The 14,769-nt window shown below is 41.2% G+C and overlaps 1 protein-coding gene across 3 annotated transcripts in view; it reads right to left on the bottom strand.

Annotated features, from left to right (window-relative positions):
• The window catches only part of gabrb2b (gamma-aminobutyric acid type A receptor subunit beta2b), a 58,504-nt gene that overhangs the window by 32,017 nt on the left and 11,718 nt on the right, over positions 1 to 14,769 (bottom strand). For all 3 annotated transcript variants that reach the window (XM_028984932.1, XM_028984933.1, XM_028984934.1), the window contains 2 exons: positions 14,570 to 14,661; positions 14,149 to 14,216 (listed from right to left, as the gene is read on the bottom strand). In XM_028984932.1, the coding sequence (XP_028840765.1) occupies positions 14,149 to 14,216; positions 14,570 to 14,661 (160 nt within the window). The remainder of the gene's footprint in view (positions 1 to 14,148; positions 14,217 to 14,569; positions 14,662 to 14,769) is intronic.

Genomic DNA, 14,769 nt, shown 5'->3' with positions numbered 1-14,769 from the left:
AGTATTATCAAACACAGCTGGACTCAAATAAAGGTGTAGAACCATCTCACGGATGATCAGCACCTGAGTATATGAGTGTCACAGCAAAGTGTCTGAGTACTTAGGACCATGTGATATTTCAGTTTTTCTTTCTTAGTAAATCTGCAAAAACGACAACCACTCCATGTTTTTCTGTCAATATGGGGTACTGTGTGTACATTAAGGAGGAAAAATGAACTTATATGATTCGAGAAAAATGGCTGCAATATAACATAGAGTGAAAAATTTAAGGGGGTCTGAATGTTTTCCGTACCCACTGTATAAAGCCTAACCACGATGGAAGGTGTGCATGTGGAGACAGAGTGGTCATAGGTCAGCCAAGTTTATGCAAGTTTAGGTTTTGTACCAAAAACTCTGAACTTTCAAATGTGAATGAATTGAATTTTTTTTTCTACAGTTAAATTCATGCTGCTGTACAAGTAACTGCACTATATTTGCTTTAATTGTCTGTTACTGAGATATGGGATCCTTTGCTCCAGCCCACAGCACATAATTTAAATTTAATTTGAGAAATCCCTATGCCCTGAAGCCAGCAGTGGTAAGAAAACAGCTGTGCAGTAGTCTCAAAATTGGCACTCTGTTGTCTGGCTGCATATGGTGGAGTGACTGACCTTCATCCTCTAAGAGGCAGCGGCACCTTTTCTGACTGTGATGTGAAAGTCAACAATGCACCCTGACAGCAACCCAAAACTAATTCTCAACTCTGAAAATAAAGCCAATAATCACGGCCCGCCCTGGAGGCCTGCGCTGCAATGCTGCAGCCGACTATTAGTGTTGACGGAACAAGGCGTGACTGCAGAAGGATGAAAATCAATCTTTTGTCACTCCAGGTGGCAGCTCCATTTCCACCTCTGTAACACACAGTGCAAGGTGGAGGAGGAAACACACAGATTTGGTTAACCTGCTAGAAATCTCCAGACCTAAAGAATCTTACCTATGAGGCCTTCAGCTGAGTAAGAAAGAAAATCCATGTTGACAGTGTATTTTATTTGGCCTCATGGTCATCCGCCCATATACATTTACATTTGCTTTTACATTTATGCCATTTATCAGATGTGCTTATCCAGAGTGACTTACAATCAGTAGTTACAGGGACAGTCCATTGGAGCAAGGGTTATGAGTCTTGTACAGGGACACAATGGTACTAAATAGGATTTGAATCTGGTTCAGAGGTGAGTGTGTTATCCATTAGGCCATTACTACGCTACTCATACGCCACAATTCCATTCATAATGTATTTTTAAACCCCCCTTCTCAGCTAAAGAGGTCAATGCATTTGTGTAACACTAGAGCTGAATCAAACAACCGCAGCATGCAATAGACCAAGGTGCATGATGGTGCAGAAACAGGTCTAATGTACAAATACTATGTATATTAGACTCTGGACTGCAAGTTATTGGTTATGTATAGTTTGCATTTGAATGTATATGGCCTTAAATGTCAGGACCTTTTGTAATGTTAGGTACAGTTTTTTTTTTTAGATGGCATCTCTGTTGCCACACCTAATTTGAAGTCAATATATTTACTAACTAAAATGCCATACAGTATGGTAGGGGTGGGTCATTGTATTATAGTTCTGTATTATAATTCTGAATCTAAAACTTAATACAAATGTTTTGGGAAATATTACAAATGTTAATGCAGAAGTGTGCTTATAATTACTGCTAAGGGTAATATTTTCTTGGGGTTCCGAAATTAGACTATTCTGCATTGATGCAGTGCAGAACATATTCAATTATATCATAAAAATGCAAGCCACAGTGCTGGTAGTGACAGTGGTGGCCTTATCTGCATCAAAGTTAAAGTTGATAATTGTAGAATTTTGACCGCAACGTGACATATTTTCGCACGGACCAATAGAATCAAAGAGGGCTGGTAATCTTTCTGCCACTTCGAAACACAATCATGAAGCGGGAATGGAGGAAAAGCTGAACCTAACAGTCTCTGAGTGTCCAGAGATCTACAACATGACATTATTATCTTACCGGGAGTTTAGAAATCAATGCATATTTATTTGTGCTGATCCCCGTGGCAAGCATGGCGCTGCTGCATTCGGTCCAAAAGCCACTATAGTTTTCTCCAATGAGCAGAAAAGTGGTTCTTAAGATTACGAGGCCACTTCCACTGGACCTGTCTGGGCAGTCTTGGATTGTCTGCTCGGTTCCTATGCTTATTGGAAAGTCAATCTGAATCAGCACAGAGGCAGATGACTAACTCCGCCCACAGCATAGTGCCGTGTGCATTTAAAGGAGTACTACCAGTATATATGACTGTAACAAGGTGAGCGCAGACTGAATGCCAACTGTTTAAATTGATTTTACGCTGTCTGAAGTAATCCATATGCCCCACCATGCATGAAACTATGGAACAACAACATGCTACCCCTTTGGCATCTCTAAATCTGCCACTACATATAAATAGCACCATATGTAATTGTCATATAGCTGGTATAGTTTGTTTTGTTTTTTGCTGTTTGAATTAATGTATTCAAATTATGCATTTGGGGTATTCTGACTGTATTCTGATAGTAGATAGATAGGGGCGACTGTACTACTGTAGGGCAAAGAGCATGGTATTCTGAGACCCATTCACTAACAGCAGCAGTACATGATGAAGCACCAGGGGAGTCCGCAGTGAGCTTGGCACAAGTCCTGTGAGAAGGGAAAAAAGGTTCATTTAAGCACGCAGAGTAGCACTACTGGCGATTAAGCCACTTCCATTTGTCACTCCACCTAATCCGTTTCGTAGTGCCCAGCATACTAGGGACATGTAGGAGATTATCATTCTGCACTGAGCGGCAAAAGACAATATGCTGTCAATTCCGAAATTGTTGCCCTGTGACACGCAAACGTAGCCTGAGTGCAGATGTAAGACTGACAATGGGCCATCTGCCTTGTGTGTCACTGTCAACCCCGCCACTGCCACCGTTTGCTCACAACCGTGCTTTCTCTGCAGGGAATTGATTTCCAGCTTGCTATACCCCTGATGATTTTAACACTTTAACACTAATTCCATAACTGGCTGCAGGTTTTGGCAAAGGAAGCCATGCTTTTGGCTGTGTTGCCATCCAGTTGAGGTCCATGTCCTATGGCCCATTCTGTGTGTGATTGTTCCTCAGCTCAGCAAAATTGTATTTAGTTTTGGGTCTTGTTCTCCCTCGGGTGGTTGGTGCCAGGCCCGGTGCTACTGATTACGCTTGCTGAGGTTAGCGCCGCCCCTCAGAGCCCCCAAAATCCAGCCACTGAAGCTGATAGGCTGGAAATTAAAGTTTGCATGCTTTGGCCTAAATCCACCAGCCTCTGACAGTCACACCCACAAATAAGGCTCAGCATCATTACCAACTTTTTTGGAGTCCCCGCACCAGAATTAATGGGCAATGTCTACCGCCCAAGGCCCACAGAGGAGACCACTGAATTTGGCAACGGTTATACCTCATGGGGCGGATCCTTGAATTTGTGTTTATGTGCACTTTCTCAGTACACAGCATTTAGCCAAAGTTCAGTAGTGATGAAACAAAAGCAATACAAGGTTAGTAGTGGCCTAGAGGGTAAGACGCTCGCCAATGAACCAGGTTCAAATCCCACATGCTACCATTGTGTCCCAGAGCAAGACACTTAACCCTATGTTGCTCCAGGGGGGACTGTCCCTGTAATAAGAGTGTCTAATAAATGCTGTAAATGTAAACATGATAATTATATTTTGCACCAATGGTAATTCTAAGGGATACAACACATGCAGTTGAAACATGCTTACACACAGTGGCTAGACACCAACAACAGCCCAATAAAAACAAAGTGGTTGTAACTAGAGTTATACGATTTGATTATCCAATCATTTAAAAAAAAAAATTCTACACATGATATACAAATGGTGATGGCAAATTTTGTCATCACCAGGATGTAAGAGGAAAAAGAAATAAGCGGATTATTTTTAAAGTCTGTAAAGCAATGACTAAACTTCATTCTCTTTGTATTAACAAGAAACATCGTTCTCCAAACTACCACTCTTTTGCCACACAATCACCAAAAGGCCTCTTTTTCTTACAGCTGACATGACCATGCTTCAAATACTTTCAGTGGAATCAACAAATGAAAGAAAATTTAATTACAAATCCTGTACTGGATTTTGTTGCCAGTTTAATTTCACAGCTGAAGATGCACGAGTGTTTTCAGATGCTTCTGATCAAAGAACCCTCAAGACTCGAGAACAAGGCAGAGAGGAAGAGGCACGGAGCCAAAAGAGAGCCACAGAGAGGTGGAGAGGGGAGGAAAGAGCGAGGGAAGATGTGCATTGGATGCACGCAGTGCAGAGGGAAGAAAAACAGGATGAAGTTAGCCATCAGTGGAAGAGGAACCGTGACTCAGAAGTTCTTTGCGCAGATAAAGTGTGCTTGTGCATTAAGGAGTCTCTGCATAAAGAAAACAAAAAAAGAAGTTGGGCTTTGAAAGGATTTGCGCAAGTGTGTAGAGATAGGCATGACTCAGCATATCTCTGCTTTGCTGCTTCAGTTCCTTTGGGGAAAAAGCTGGTATTAGTTTACAGGAACCATATTTTAGTCTGGCCGAAGTGTCTCAGCATTGAGGCTTATGAAGTTCAAACAAGAGGTCTCCTGAACACAGGCACTGCAAAATTTAACGTGAAAGAAGACAGCAGGATATTCTAGACTAGAATGGAAAACAATTCTGCTTCTGCTAATTATGCCTCTCTGATGTGTCTGCCAATAGGTTTGAACTGAAACTCATCGATCAGTTTGGAAAGTGCGGTCAAGGTCAAAGCGATAGAAAAGCAATACAGACAAGACAAGACAAACAGGAGATGTCAGTAGTTAGGACTGATTTAGTTGATGGACCATGGCTAGCAAAGTAATGAAGGATGGATGATGCCGATACCAGAAGCTAAAAAATAGCTAATTGCAGCTGGTATACAGTATTGTGTAAACTCTTTTACCATTAACTCTTTAATGACCATTCTTTAATGTCCATTAACTCTTTTAATGGTTAAAGAGTTAACCATTAACTCTTTTACCATTATTTTTTTTTTTAATTTACCAAATTTAACCATTATTTGTAAGCTGGTGATGTACTTCATGCTGCTGCATGGAACTTTAAACCCTTTGAAAAATTTAATGTCATCCGAAGAGAGTGTGTGTGGTCTTACAGAAAAGTTTGTTGCCGAATTTGTTGATTTGTACAAATCCTGCTTAAAAGTCTTACAGGTTTTTTTTTGGGGGGTCTGACTTACTTTACACATGCAATACACAATGCTGCATGATACCTCTGTACTACATTGTTGGATTTGGATTTGTGTAAATATCCCAGATGATCATAATGTGCAATTTGCTGCACAAAGAAAATACAACATTGCCAGAAAACCTTCCACGACCAACAGCATGAAGGTTTTAGTCACTATTCACATTTTCACATTTCAAGTGCAAGTGCAAAAGTGCATAGTATTTAAGAGAAAGCTTGAATGTGTAAGTAGGTTGCATTGCACTGTTTCACAAGACCGCAGTGGCATTGTTCCCTCTGCTTCAAGCCCGGTTAGTACACTACATCAGGGGAATATGATGGCATCCAGTGCTAATTAGACCCGACAGCCCTGTCTTGCAGACAAGTGGCTGCCTCAGACCATTACAAGTCAAGTTGGCAATTATAGCCCTGTTGAGCCGCAGTGTGAACTTCAGCCGCTGGTGCTAAAGACGCAAGTGTTTGTGCTTGGTCCTAATGGGACAATTCTCTGGTAGATGCCTTTAATTAATGCCACAAGGTCATTGCTTAACAAAGTGCAAACGCTGCGACTCAAATGTCATTCAAACTTCTCCAGCGTGATCAATGGAATCTTTGGACGCAAGAAGTTATCAGCCGCGCCTTCAAACGCAACCTGGTCGTGAGCAAATCATTTTCAAGCAAATTCATCTCAATGTGTTCCCTGGAGTACCCTTGAGATGCAGAAGAAAGGGTTTAAATGATTTAAATAATGTGCAAGCGAGAGCAAAAGCTTCCTCCCAAATGAGAAAATATAGTTGCATGGGCCAGAAGAGACAGCGGCACAATGCCGACTTTCACTGCGGCAATTTAATATCTTTATCAATTACCTCAGACCGGAGTCTCAGGTCTTCGCTGCAAAGTTGGAGCTGCATTCACCAAGCAAGGCAGCAAAAAGGCAGGAGTGTAAAGGGCTGAATTCTTCCCTTAATGAAAAAAGGTAAAAGACAATGTCTGAGGTAACATTTACATTAGCGTTAATGTTCCCCATTTGAAGCACAACCACCTCTTAACTGCAGCAATGTTCATATGTTTCATTAAGTTTAATAACAGATCAGGGGCATGGGGCACAATCCCTGAATGGGTTTATTGCAGTTGTAGAGACCGGATGAAAGCTCTTGAAATGAAGATGGGGAGATGAAAGATCTCGTGTAGCCATTACGCCAATTATCCACTGATTAGACCTGACACCTATAGCTGTAACACAAATGACTTTGCATAATGGATAGTCATATGACTTTCACCTCAGTATTATTTCCAGCTTGCAGATGAGAAACGGTTATGGGAAAGGTTTTTATGCTCATCTTTTCCACTGGAGCAATATACATTTAAAAGAAAAAGGGTTCGAACCTTGCAGGATCAACAGAGCCTTCAGAATCTTACTCATCTGAGTCACCAGCCAATCACGCTGCTATACAGCCCCGAAGTGCCCATTTTCCGATGTAACTCCTAATTTTCCTCCCAAATCTCTATTGTGCATTAGTCACAGCGTTCAAGCTTAATCATCCCCTCTGGCACCGGAGAGCTAGTGGAGTACAGGCACACATGACTAGTCTTCTTTTTTCCCCTGTCTAGTTTGTCATTCCCTGCTGGCTGATTACTGCTCTTCCACTGAAAGAGTGAGCATGAATCATGGAGTTAGTTGACCAGGTCCTCCCAGACTGGACAGTTGTTCTTATCACCACCATCACTGAGTAAATCGCTTCAAGCATCACTGATATTGACTGAGAAGCCTTTAGGGAGCATTCTGGGAATTGTGGAGATGTGGTCATGGTGAGCTTTAAGCAGGCTGCAGAGGTCAGGGGATTCTTGTCCAGTGCCTGGAGCAACCTAAGTCTATGACTTGAATGCAAAGCAACAATGTTGGGAATCTAACCCCCCCTGATGTACTGTAACTTTGTTAACTGTCAAAGAAAGAAAGAAAAACTTCCTCAGCCTCTGTTAGATGCAGCTCTATAGGGCAGCTGTCCATTTAACAGTACTACATTGGTCAGTTTAATGAAACATACTCTAAGCATATAGGACATTTTATTTTTTTATGCAATTTGTACAGAGAAAAAGTGAACATCCAGACATGTTCTTAAATGAACAAATAAATTATTTTATGAATTTCATTTGATATGACAAGATTATCCCAGCTTTCCTGCCAGGATTACAAACAATGACCTCACTGTACTTTACTGTCAGTCCCACAGGCCACCAAATCTTCATTTCTGTCGTCCATTAAATGAGCAAGCACTATGTTAAAACTGAAGATAAGAAGATAAAAAAAATCATTTGAGATGTATAGCATAAGATGAAACAGGAACTCTCGCTGTCTCTTGTAAAGGCTGCATGCTATCATATTCCTGGAACTGCATCAGACAAATCACATTTGTCCAGAGAAAGTAACTAGAAAGTAACATTTCCAGGCAAATTTACTAATTTCTGCAGATTTCCACCAACATTGTCTTGATAGATCTGGCATTAAGCAGGCATACAGACACGCTGCAACGTAATATGCCACCCCCAAATGGAATACTCAAATTACCAAATGATTACACCATCAAGTGTAATTGGGTGAATCCCAGTTAAAATGGTGGCGCTTATGCAATGCATCCGTGAGTCATCCTTCATGTGTCACGATCAATAAGAATAAGCATGCATGCAACAATCACAACCTCCTCCATATTGCATTTTAAATGTAAAAATATAACATCCTCTTTAAGGCAGATTATCATTTAAACTGTGTTTTGCCACACAGCTGATATCAGCATGGTCCCCGTGTCCTACTGACATCACATGAAGGAATGGCGCAGAGGATAGAGGGGGAGAGACGCTATTTGAGTACTCACATGAGGCTGCGGTTTCAAGGATTTGAAAAGGTCACTGAAACATGCCGTCTGGCAGACACTTGGCTAAAGGGCTACAGGGTCGCCAAAAGTAATTAAGTACCATCCATTTCACAGCCTAAAAATGGCAGAATCTACAATAGCTTTGTCAAGGAAACATAAAAATAAAACAATGATTTAGGTATAACATTTTATTATGGTCTATTATTTAAAGCTGCCAGACAGGGAGGGAGTAGAGAGTTGGCTTGTCATAGCTGGTCTGAAAATCCACTGGGAAACATGTGCATTTCCCTTAAGGTGACAGGTATGGTAAAGGTTTCCTGGCGCTTGTTTGACCATCAAAGATTCCTCTTAACCAAGCTTTGGCTATATGCTTTTTTTCAATATAGGGACTATATTGAGTATGGCACTGGAGATGAAAGTGAAATCTGTTCAATACCCTGCATAGTGGAAAGCTGTCACAAACTAAAAAAATATCTTGTTTAATTATATACAGTGGAAAAAGAGTACACACCCATGTTATATTTAGATAAAATTGTGATAAAATTGTACCACAAAAAATCTTTTCAAAACATCCTACATTGTCCATCTTTTAATGTGACCTATAACTTGCACAATTCAATATACAAAAAATTACCTGCTTGCATAAGTATGCACATTAACAAGCAAGACACAGGTAGATATTTTGGAGATGCTATAGATGACGTAGTCTGTAATTTAGAATCAATTAAACCACTTATAAGATATTTGCGTTTTGTGGTCAGGACATGACCAATCTGACCAATCCATATACAATTATGTTATGAGCAAAGAAATCACACGAACACTGAGGTGAAAAGGAGGAGACAGGACCTTACTCTACACGTGCTAATGTGATGGACTGATGGGATCTGGTTTAAATCTGGTTCAGAAAGTAGCGTGTATGAGAGCTGTCAATCAATTTCCAATGGCTCCTCCCATTTTAAGCATTGAAGTTCCTTTTCTGGATACAAATACATTTTCCTCCATAGTTCCTTTCTGAGCATCCTGACCCCTAATGCTTTATTGATCAGAACAATGTAGTTAAAATTTGTCATTTACGTGACCCATGCAATTTGTGTAAAGATGTTATGTAAAGATCTTTAAAACCAGCCAAGTCAACAAATGAGACAGACTGGGCAGACTCTCTGTTTGCAGTATGGACAGCAAAATATCACGAGACAAAACAGTGGTCAAGGTCTCGAATCTCTGTGAACGTGCCATGCCATTTAGCTTGAAGTTACAGCTGAACTTTGGAAGAATATAACCTTGTGGTTTCAATTCTGCCTTTTTTTCCATACAACAAAACACAATATGCTGCCTTCTGGGAACAGTCAACTGACATTTAGCACTTTTGACACTTTTTCTTCCCAGGAAAAAAACAAAAAAAAACATTAGATGTCTTAATATCATGGTGGAATATAATTTTCAAATATCATATTTTATCCATCCCTTCTCCATTGTACCGCCTTTCATCTTCAGCAGTTTTTACAGTGTACCAAATGATTACTTGCCACTGCATCACAATGAGTTGTATACCATAAATAAGCCTAATCAGAGTAACCCCCATGATCACTAATGTTTGGTTTCATCAACTAAATAAACCAGAAGTGAGAATTCACTTGTTAATTAGAGATAGCACGGATAAGGGAGGCAGGTGTACTGATCAGCAATTATTATTAATTGTTCTAGATCCTTGTCTAACCAGTTCTCTGAGCCTCAGCATGGAGGTTTGTAACCTTGCCTACAACCACACCCTGCCCGGCTCTAGTCAAATGGCAGGTTGCTAATGTCACAACACTGTTTTTACATGCGCCTGGGGCCGACCTTGCCCTAGGCGTTACTCTGACGTGCATCACATTCCTAACACACGCCACTGCCGGAAGGTGCAGAGGTGCATCTTGGGTAGAAGGTATACAGTTGGTACGCAAAGTATGCAGACCCCCTTAAATTTTTCACTTTTCGTTAAATTGCTGACATTTCTACAGATTTATTAACAAAGAACAACTGAAACATCACATGGTCCTGAAGTATTCAGACCAAAGGAACTGCCTGAGGAGGCACAGATCTCGCCAAAGTTACAAAAAAAAGTTTCCAAGAGCACAATGTCCTCCTTAATCCTTAAATGGAAGAGCCCTTCCTAGAACTGGCCATCTGGCCAAGCTATCGGGGGAGAAGAGGTAAAGAAGAAGCCAAAGATCACTATGGCTGAGCTCCAGAGATGCAGTTGGGAGATTGGAAAATTACGGAAGCATCTCCTCAGTGCAAGACACATGAAAACCTGCATGGAGTTTGCTAAAAAAAAACACCTGGAGTACTCCAAGATGGAATAAGGCTCTCTGGTCTCATGAGACCAAAGTATAACATTTTTACCTTAATTCTAAGTGATATGTGTGGAGAAAACCAGGCACTGCTCATCATCTGTCCAAGCAGGGTGGTGGCAACATCATGCTGTTGGGGACAAGATGGCTGGTTGCAATTTAGGGGAAAATGAATCCGGCCAAGTAGAGGGATATCCTGGACTAAAACCTTCTCTAGGGTGGACCTCAGACTGGGATGAAGGTTTACCTTTCAACAAGACAATGACCTTAAGCACACAGCCAAAATAACAAAGGAGTGGCTTCATAACAACTTGGTGACTGCTCTTGAATGGCCCAGCCAGACCCCTGACTTAAACTCAATTGAGCATATCTAGAGAGACCTAAAAATGTCTGCCCACCATTGTTTACCATCCAACCTGCCAGAACTGGAGAGGATCTACAAGGAGGAATGCAGAAGATCTCCAAATCCAAGTGTGAAAACTGCATTGTTCCACTAAACGACTCATGGCTGTATTAGATCAAAAGGGTGCTTCTACTAAACACTGAGCAAAGGGTCTGAATACTTAGGACCATGTGATATTTCAGTTTTTCTTTTTTAATAAAGCTGCAAAAATTTAATTAATTCTGTCAACATGGGGTGCTATGTGTACATTAATAAGAAAAAAGAATAATGCAATAAAGAAAAAAATTAAGCAAATGGCTGCAATATAACAAAGAGTGAAGATTTTAAGGGGGTCTGAATACTTTCTGTACCAACTGTAGTTGTAGTTGCCTGTCTTAATTGCGTCAAGCTGTCATTATAGAAATTTTAGCCTTGTTTATAGCCATAGTCCTTTTAGTTAAGTTTCAGTCAGAGTATTTTAGTCATATTTTAGTCAGAATTATCCATTAATATTTTAGCCTAGTTTAGTCAAGAAAAACAGATTACATTTTAGTCTATTTTTAGAATATAACTGATGCCAATTTAGTCCAATTTTAGTCAGTGTGAAGTGGATTTTAGTCTTTTTTTTACTAATGCAATTCTATTTATTCTAGTACCTAGCAGAACAAAATAGAAAAAAAAAATAGTCAAACCTATTTCATAATTTAAACAAGGTAATTATATCTTATAGACTCAAGAATACACTACATCCATTCCAGCATGTAAGATACTATGATTTTTTTTTTTTTTGGACCATTCTGCTTTCCTTTTTACTTCATTGTAATGACCGTGCGTCCAAAAATTGCTTCGTAATATTTTCCCATCCTTCCCAGCCCCATCAGAAGTATCCGGAAATCAAATTATGCTGTGATTGCGTATTGAGGAAGTGGCGTCATCTGTATGGCCGGAGGGGAGATACAGAAATCAGACACCGTGATACAATAACGCGATTAAACGAGAGGAAAAAGGTCTTATCTTGTTTTCATAAAAATGAAAATGAAGAGACATTTTAGTCTAGTTTTTATTTTGTAAGCTATATTTAGTCTCATTTTATTTGTCTACCATATTACAGGATAAATTTAATTATTGTTATTACATAACCAGCATTGACATCTTTTCTCGTCCTCATTACGGCAAAAAGGTTAATTGAAAATTATATTTGGTGTTGATGATAACAACACTAGTAGTAGGGAACTGTCTCCTCTCCAACGCCAGTGCAGGGGAGGGGGGCTTACATCATAATAGTTTCAGAATTGCACCTGGTCACTTGTGCTCCTCTGACCCAGCAGTTTAATCCCACAGACACCGGGCCGTGATATTGTTGCCTGAAGCCCCAGAGTGTAATATGTTTGTATGGACTGGGCGGGGTGGGTCAGGCCACAGCAAAGAAGGAAAACGTCCCACCTTAGCTAAATGGGGCCACCAGAAAGCTCTAATATCACCCCAATATGATGAAAAAAAACAAATAGGTAAAATAAACCAAAAAAAAAAAAAAAGAAAGAAAAGCAGACAGGAGAGCGAGACCATTTTTTACTCACCATACCATGCTGAGACTAAAGGACATCCCACCAAGGTGGCCCCTATGCTCTATCAGCCATAGCACACACACACACACACTCAAAACACAAACACAGATCCTGCAGTTGGGGGAAGATTGGATTTCAGTTCGGATTCTCAGGGGCTCGCTGGGCCTCAGACACACAATGAGGAAAAGTAAACTCTGCCGAGACACTTTCCAGCTAAGTTGTGTAGTACAGAGAGCCCCGTGGGGAAGTTGACTGTTGTTTGCTGCCTCCCTCGCTCACTCACTCACTCACTCACTCACTCACTCACTCACTCACTCACTCACACACAAACACACACACACTCTCTACCTTCTTTGCTTGTGAGAGATGTGGCATCAATGCCGTGGAAGGATACGGAGGCTGAAGCCAGTAATGATGCTATTTGCCAAGGTTTGCCAACAAAGTCATAGCCCTGCCAGAGGCCAGCTCGCAGCGGCATAGCTCAGTGTGTTTTACTCTCATCGTTGTAGATTAGAGGTCGCCGGAAATTGTCCATATTTACTGAGGGAGCTGGAAAAAAAACCCCGTGCTGCATTTGCAACCATTCGGTCGGTGGGAAGTATACATGATATTCCTTATTAGGAAAGCAAATACTCTTAAGGATTAAACATATTTTACTTGTTTGACATTGCATGAGGGAGGGCTTCACAGCCAATTAACGATGAGCGGCAGAGACCACACGCTAACGCTCTGCCCACGAGGGAGGGGGGGATGCTGCGTGACGTCAGCGGAGGTTCATGGTGAATTGGACTCTGGCTTTAGTTACCCCAGCGAAAATAAGTGTTTAATCCACATGAATAACTGCAAGAGTCAGAGGCGGACGCATTTATACACAGAGGGCACTAGACCATCGAACTGTGCTCCCTCTGTCCCTGGTGTGACGTCAGGCAAGTAGCGTGAAAAAAAAGGAGCGTGCACTCCTCATACAGCCATTTGCCGACGACAAGTGAGTTCTTCTAAATATTACACTGCAGAGGAAACCATGCATACTGTCAAACCATGCTATGACAATGACAATCAAAAGCACACATCCACACCGTTAAACATACAAGAGGAATGCAATCTATTGGCATGTATTTTATTTTATGTATTTATTTATTTATTGACTGTTGTATTTATTTATGTATTTATTTATTTATTTATTTCTAAGCGTTGTAATGGTTTCAGTGAGCCACTCTCGCGCGCCATCACTAGGGGGCGCTCTTGCATGAAGAAAAACTTTCCTTGCACGCAGGGGAGTGGTGCACGAGTCCAGACTTGAGAGAGAAGAGCTATTGTTGTTATTAATATGTTGTGTTTTTGTGTTACTTAAAGCAGTCAGTTTAACTTTATTTTTAATAGAAAAGAAATCACAGAAACGTGCACTTTAATTGTAAAGATAACTGATCACGCATCGTTGGGGGTAAAACATCAGGTGTGATGACGACCAAAGAAGACACGCAGAAATGTGTGCACCTGCAGCTGAAGGCACGCGTGTCGCCCTCGCCTACAGTCGCCAAGACAAGTGCCTGTCGTAGTGGTCCTAAAACGAAGAGTCCGGCGCGACTTTGGACGATCGGAGAGGAGTTTCTCCGAGGAGAGGCATTGCGGGGCAGGATCACCCCCCTACAGTACCACTCCAACCCACACACACACACACACACACACACACACTCACACACACCCCACCATCAGAAGGTGGCTACTTACCATATTGACTTCCGATACCATGTCTATGCTGGCTATGTCTATGTTCATGCCCACTCCCACGGGGGGACCTGCAGACCCACAGACGGAATGTCCGAAATGTCAATTCATGGCATGGAACTCTTTAATAAAAGTGCACATTTTAATCACATGCAGTACGGCATGCATACACGTCTGACAGGTATCTGTTTATTGTAAGGGGGTGACTTTTTGGGTCACATCTGTATAATAAACACAATGTCCTCCGGTACGGACCCAGGCTCAGCAGGTGACAGTGACCGCCACCCTCATCCGAGGGGGACACGGGTGACCAGCACCCAGAAATACGGTTATATCCGCGGGATTTGCTCGTCTTTAACATAAAGTAACTTTTCTTTTTGTCCTCTTAACTTCACAAGAAGCTCGGCGGATTATGTCATTTTACCTCCGAAATCTGGCCTCAGTCGAATGTCGTATCCTTTCAAGAGTCTGTCCACCGTTTCTTTAACCAGGGACATATTGCTCGGGTCGTTAACACTACGGAGTGAGAAAGAAAGAAAGAAAGAAAGAAAGAAAGAAAGAAAGAAATCGTTTTCTTTAAAAAGAAATAAAAAAAAGACAGTCATTATTGCTTGCAAGTTGAGC

The sequence above is a fragment of the Denticeps clupeoides genome, chromosome 6, assembly GCF_900700375.1.
Source record: "Denticeps clupeoides chromosome 6, fDenClu1.1, whole genome shotgun sequence".
Taxonomy (NCBI): domain Eukaryota; kingdom Metazoa; phylum Chordata; class Actinopteri; order Clupeiformes; family Denticipitidae; genus Denticeps; species Denticeps clupeoides.
The sequence above is the reverse complement of the archived record's forward strand: the minus strand, read 5'-3'. Positions and strand labels throughout refer to the sequence as shown.